The sequence below is a fragment of the Cylas formicarius genome, unplaced genomic scaffold, assembly GCF_029955315.1.
Source record: "Cylas formicarius isolate icCylForm1 unplaced genomic scaffold, icCylForm1.1 PGA_scaffold_7__23_contigs__length_41026272, whole genome shotgun sequence".
In the NCBI taxonomy this organism is placed as follows: domain Eukaryota; kingdom Metazoa; phylum Arthropoda; class Insecta; order Coleoptera; family Brentidae; genus Cylas; species Cylas formicarius.
The window spans coordinates 40,674,439-40,680,728 of NW_026844352.1; the positions used below are offsets into that span (position 1 = coordinate 40,674,439).

Genomic DNA, 6,290 nt, shown 5'->3' on the forward strand with positions numbered 1-6,290 from the left:
ATTTTGTTGTTACAGTGTATATCTACGAGTGGCATAAAATATCACAAAGCGTTCAAATTAGAGTGGAGTACAAATTTTGACGGCGGTACGACGAAGGTTAAAGGTCAAAACTCGTATACTGGCGTGTGACGTCACTGCGCACTCACCTTTTTCCGCCGCCGGCGGCTCCTCCTTCGCATCGGTGACGACGACGGCGGGCTTATCCGACAGTTTCGAGTTGACTCGCTTCAGGCTGGACGTTTTCTTCACGATTTCGTTCTTAAAACTGTCCACCTTCTTCAGTATCGCCGCCGTTTTCGATTTTTTTAGGTTATCCGATTGGTAGACCACCGGACGCGAGCTGACCTTGTTCAACGATATGGCGCGCTCGCAAACCGGAGGCGGTTGCTGCGGCTGCGGCGCCTGTTTTTTCACGCCGCCCGTCTGATTGTCGACGGGGCGCCGCGACGCCGGCGGGGGTGGCGGCGGGGCCGCCCGATTCGGCGGCTTCGATTGACTGTGGGATAACGTGTTTTTTTTTTTTTTTTTGGTGATCGACCAACGTCTTTCGATTTTTATACCAAGGCTAAATCATACAAAACGATACACTAATCCTAAACCTTTTTGATTTGGGCAGTTTCCTTTGGGTCAAAGCAATAAACAAATTCCAACAGAAGAAAAAATAATTAATAACTAAGCACAAATTTTTACGAAATCAAACGAGGCCGTAACGACATTTTCTCTGGGATTGAAGTTGAAGAAAAAAACAAAAAAATAAAATAATTCAAAATCTGGAAAATTATTTATAAATCTGTGAAATCTTTATAGGGCCCGTGAAATATGGAAAATCTTTGTTAGTCGAGCACATTCCTTTACCTAAATGATATTTAAATAATAAACAAATTAATTTGAAAAAATTCCATAACACCAATAATAATAATGCCTTATAACTGGAGGATTTAAGGGCAAAAAATTATTCAACAATCTTTTTCTATGAATAAAATTATCTAAAGTTGAAGAAAAAGAAAAAAAAATACAGTTTTGAAAAATTATGATTTCTGAAAATTAAAATTTGTTAATTTGACAGTTTCCCACCAAAAAAATATGACGCAATTCAAAAATTTTTCGAATAACCTAAAAGATATTCGTCGCAATGTGGAAAATTATTTATAAATCTGTGAAATTTTTGTTATTTATATGGGAAATTTTTGAAAAGCGGCGCTTCCATAGTGCTCGGCGCTCTGTCATAAATAAATTCATTTTGTTTAAACTAATGATGAGCAGTGAAATTTTCTTCCGGAATCTTAAATTTATAAAACAAATTTATCTCTTACGGTTGATTTTTAATCCATTTTTTAATTAAAAGTGCTTAAAATTTTAATTATAAAAAAAATGTTAAAATCAAAATTTAAAAAAATCGTTTGGGGGATAAATTTTCCATCATAAGTACTTATAAAAAATATATATAGAATATTTTTTTATGATCAAGTGGTAAATGGGGGGCCCACTTGAAGTGATCTTACTCATAATAATAACTAATAACGGAAGTAACGATTTAACGATAAAAAATTATTCAACATCCTGCGTTCGTTTTTTGAATTCAAGGAACTCACTCTTTTTTTTTATTTTTCTATGAATAAAATTACATTGTTAACGTTGAAGAGAGAAAAAGAAACGAAGAAACATATTTTTGAAAAAAAATATATTATTAATTTTTATCAATTTAATACCTTCTCAAAAAAGAATTATGTAAACAAGATATTTCGAACAAAAGGTCAAAGTGCAAAGGTTTCACAAAACCATGAAATTTCACATTTTGAACCAAAATAACACAGAACAAAATCCCTTTTCAAAAAGTGGGAACGTTGCCAATATTCAGCGTTGATAATGGATAAACACAAAATCGATTAGTTAGAAAATTGTCATTTAATCACATAGTGGTATTTTAGAAAGTTTTGCTTCGTGTATTACTTAAAAATAGTTTATTTAAAGAAATGTGCTCGAAAATCGCGACAAATTCCGTGAAACTAACTGACTCCTATCAATTTTTCGGTAAGCGTTTAATTTTTATTATTTCGCCAAATAAATCGAATGCCGACGATCAATTAACCATTCAGTGGTAATATTTACATTGTGGGATATCTTTGAAGTATTGACGGATCGTTTCAAAAAAATGCTAGAAAAACGTTGGTCCCCTACCCGTTTTGTTTTTACCCAACGGTCACGACCTTTAATTAATTCTCATCTATCCGTCACACACAAACTACAATAAGCTGATTCACGTTGAGTGTCCCATTACAAGCGCAGTAACAAGGCACAAATTGATGTGTGTTTTTTTTCATATTTTGATTGCCCCATATAAAATTGTGTTGTGACGCTACTGATCTAAGTATTGCAACGAAAATTTAACCACAGACTAGGGAGATGATGCACTACGCTTGAACTGAGGTGGCTTTTACTTGATGAAAATCCATTTATCAAAATAAATAAGAACTAAAAGTGTAGATTTTCACGAAATTATATATTTTCACATGACAATTGTTTAGTTAAAACAACAAATGAAAGTTAAAAATGTTCCTCTTAAAATGCTCGTCTCATCTGGCATCAAAATAACAAAGAAATATCAAAATATTTAAAAAAAGGTAGCTGGCTATGACATCCCAATTTTTTTTGACGCATTTGACATTTCTGTTTTTTTTTTGTTAGTATATATTTTATTTGTATTTTAAATAAGTTAAATTTTTTCGCTAACAATGCCCCAATATTCCGCTCAGGAACGGCTAAACTTGTATGAATGCTACCTGACCAATGGTAAAAGTGCAGCCTTAGCATTAAGGGAATATCAAAGAAAGTTTCCGGGGGGGGGGGGGGGGGGGCTAAAATACCAACAAAAACAATATTTAATAGAATTATCCAGGACCTGTCAAATCACGGTGTTCTCAAATATACAAAAAACTGGGTTGGACGTTTTTATTATACTTCATTGAATTTCCCGAAAATACTATTTCAACAGTATTTATAAAAGGCAACAAAATAAAATCTCACAATTGTTTACCAATTCAATCCGACCGTGATTTTGATGCCAGAGGGACCGATGAGGCGACTTTTACGACGTCTGGCATGTACAATAAAAAAAATGCCCCTATTATTCAACAGAGAATAGATTTTTAATGAAAAAAAAAAATTTGCAGGGCCACCGAAGTGTTAAAGTGTGGTACGATATTATAAGGGATAAAATTGTTGGCCTCATTTTTTTTAAGTATTTAACAGGACACAGTTTTTTAATTTTGCTTCAAAATACAATAATGTCAGAAGTAAACAGCTTTATATTTCAGCAAGATAGAGGGCGGGCTATGTTGCTGAAACATAAGGTTCATGTTATCATCAAGTGATATATTTTGAAGAATAAATTTACAAAATATAATTATATATTGAACATATATCACCATATTTAAGTTTTTTTTTAGTTATTTGTTTCTGCCCCCAAAAATGAGGAAATATACAGGGTGTTAAATTTAAAATAATAAACTTGATGCCGGGGGACTCACGTTTGGGACACCCCGTATCAAAAAAATTATAATATTTTAAATCTTCAGGACAGTCCAAGAAACTTTTTTAGGAAACTTTTTTTTTGGCACACATTTATAATAATAATAATATATATTGCTCAAAACAGGGCCATGAGAAATAAACTGCGATATAACAGATATATTGAATACTGAATTCGAAAAGTACTTAATTTTTTAAATTAAATTAAATTAAACAGCAGTGTGTTCATATTTATATTCAAAAATTTCAAGGTTGTATTTTTATGTAGTAAAACGCTAAATGAAGATGCCGCACTGTATGCAGAGCGCCCCCGTTATGGTAAAAACAAAACGTCACACGCTTTACGTCATATTTACCTGTTCGGCGGCACCAAAGTGTGCCGCGTCTTGGCCAGCGCCTCCTGGACCAAACTTTTGTTCGGTCTAGGGGGCACGGGCGGCGGCGGCTTGTTGATTTTTTGCGGCGCCACGTTGTTCGGACGCATCATAATCATTTCCGGCGTTTTGTTTTCTTCCTCGCGAACAACTCACATGTCACTTCACTCGTATGATTCACGGAAAATACCGCCCAGGGAACGACGTTTTCTATATTTAAGATCAAGTGTGCGGGGCGCTCGACACAGACCACGGAACCGCGAACCGATCAAAGTAGGCGAACGACTAACGCGAAGGTGATCGAGCTACGCGGAGCAATCGACAGGTGTTCGGGTGGGGGTGGGGCGAGTTTGTTGTGGAAAGTGCGCCAGGTAGATTTTCGCATTGCGAGCGTCACGCGAGGCCGCGCGTGTCTCTCGCAAAAACTTACCCGCGACCGAAACGTGAAATGCCGTTTAACGGTTCTTACTTTGAGAGAAATAGTTGCGTATACTTGCGGTTTCGATTTACATTTTATTTGTTGTTAAATTTCCACTCCTGTCTGCACATGGGACACTGCTGGTTGACCGGTTGCGATTGTAGCCACTTGACGATGCAGTGCATGTGGAAACAGTGCGAACACTGACCCCAAACCAAAGGGCAATCGTCTCCCGGCAGTTTGCAGTCGGGACAGCAACCGTCGAACGGCATGCGACAGATTCCGCAGTTGTCGTCATTCGCTATCCATTTCCAAGAAGCCACCCCAGTCCACTCTTAAAACAGGGCACGATTAGAGTTGATCGTTTCGTGCCGGGCGTCGCGGGCTTACGTTTAACGGTCACTTTCATTATTCGAATTATTCTGATTAGGAGTACATGTCACAAACACAAAATAGCCACCCTCGAATCTTTCGGTAACCATGGAAAAAATCGATAAATTGCGGTCGAGTGACGCAAGCACGGATCGGATGTGAAAGTCGATCCGCGCAGAGCCACAGAACAAAACGCGCGACGTCCGCGATAATTATTCATTAATAACAGAAATATTAATACGCCGCTTGCGTTTAATGAAGCTGGAACCAAAAAAAAAGAACGATTTTTCCTGGTACTTCACGTATCTAGTAGATATGGCCGTATTTATACGTTCACCCAGCCCTCATTCTTGGTGGCATTTTTAGTTCCCTGTTGCCAAATATTCAATGATCATTTTATAGCTTGCGTTCATTTTGCCTCGAATTCCTCAGTTTTGGGAATTGATGGACTATGTTAGCATTAAGAATCTGATTTTCGTTTATCTGTCACAGTATAATTTCTGTCGTTCACGATCCAACAAAGATATGACGGATCGCCGATTTAAATTAGTCCGTCGCGCGCATGACGTCACGCAGAGCTAAAATTTTGAATTAGAGCGGAATTCTTGTTTATAGGTTAATGTAAAAATCAAACTTATCAGCATTTATCAAACTAAGATTTTTGGAAAAAGTATTTAAAATAAAGTTTTTAAATTAGTTGGGCCTTCCACTGAACACCGCATTTTGATAAAAAAAAATAAGCCAAACCGCAAAAAAGCATCCTGTCTTTGTTTGTTGTCACATGCCTATCTATTACTGTTATATTTTGAAACGTTTGATGTTTCTAAGATAAACATATTGTTCTCGCATATAAAATTGCCATTGCTGTTTGCGTTATTGGAATAACTAAATAAAACGCAACCATTAAAAATCTGCCATATTTTTTTTTATCTCGCAAACGTCTTGGAAAACTTGGGTAAAATTTTAACGCGGATGACAGTTAAATTTTTTGAGCGAATGGCCTAAATACATTTGCCCCGGCAGAAACGCCGGCTACGTATCTCCGTGCGGTAGTTCAAATAAACACGTTTTGTTTTTGTTTTGAATTTGATTGATAGATCGAAAGCAATTTCAGGACATTAACATTTTTATAGCGCACTTAAAGTTAAACAAACAAGCGGCACTGCCATTTTAGGTTCGTCGGAGTTACGGATAAAGAACGTTCGTTTGGAAGATACATTTCAATTCAGGTTTGGATTTCTTTTGATGTTTCTGTTAGGCGCTTTGCCGCAACACCTCGTTTCGTATTGTGCATTCATTACATAACTTGAGCCACCGTTTCAGGTGAATTAAAAATGGAGGCGCAAGAAAACACGAAAAAAAGCCGTGTCGACTTGAGCAGTTTACCCACAAGACAATATCTGGACCAAACCGTGGTGCCGATCCTTATGGGGGCCCTTTCCTATCTGGCTAAGGAACGCCCCCCCGAACCGATCAATGCACTCGCCGAATTCCTACTCAAAAATAAATCGTCCTATGAGGCGGGGGGGACTTCTCCTACAACCGAGACGACTGAAAGCAAGTAGATAAGGGGATTTTTTTTTATTTATTCGGCACGC

General features: G+C 37.1%; 2 protein-coding genes across 2 annotated transcripts in view; both read right to left on the minus strand.

Moving 5' to 3' along the window:
• Window positions 1-4,398, minus strand: part of LOC132704651 (uncharacterized) — a 34,857-nt gene extending 30,459 nt beyond the window's left edge. Inside the window, exons 1-2 of the mRNA XM_060674791.1 lie at window positions 3,885-4,398; window positions 147-496 (exon numbers count right to left, since the gene is read on the minus strand). Of these exons, the coding sequence (XP_060530774.1) occupies window positions 147-496; window positions 3,885-4,021 (487 nt within the window). The 5' untranslated portion in view covers window positions 4,022-4,398. The remainder of the gene's footprint in view (window positions 1-146; window positions 497-3,884) is intronic.
• A 14-nt stretch (window positions 4,399-4,412) lies between these two features.
• Window positions 4,413-4,869, minus strand: LOC132704653 (anaphase-promoting complex subunit 11). The gene is made up of 2 exons (XM_060674793.1): window positions 4,711-4,869; window positions 4,413-4,654 (listed from the first exon to the last, which is right to left on the minus strand). Exons 1-2 carry the CDS (start codon window positions 4,727-4,729, stop codon window positions 4,416-4,418), a joined length of 258 nt encoding a protein of 85 aa, XP_060530776.1. The 5' UTR covers window positions 4,730-4,869; the 3' UTR covers window positions 4,413-4,415.
• Between the last annotated feature and the right edge of the window lie 1,421 nt (window positions 4,870-6,290).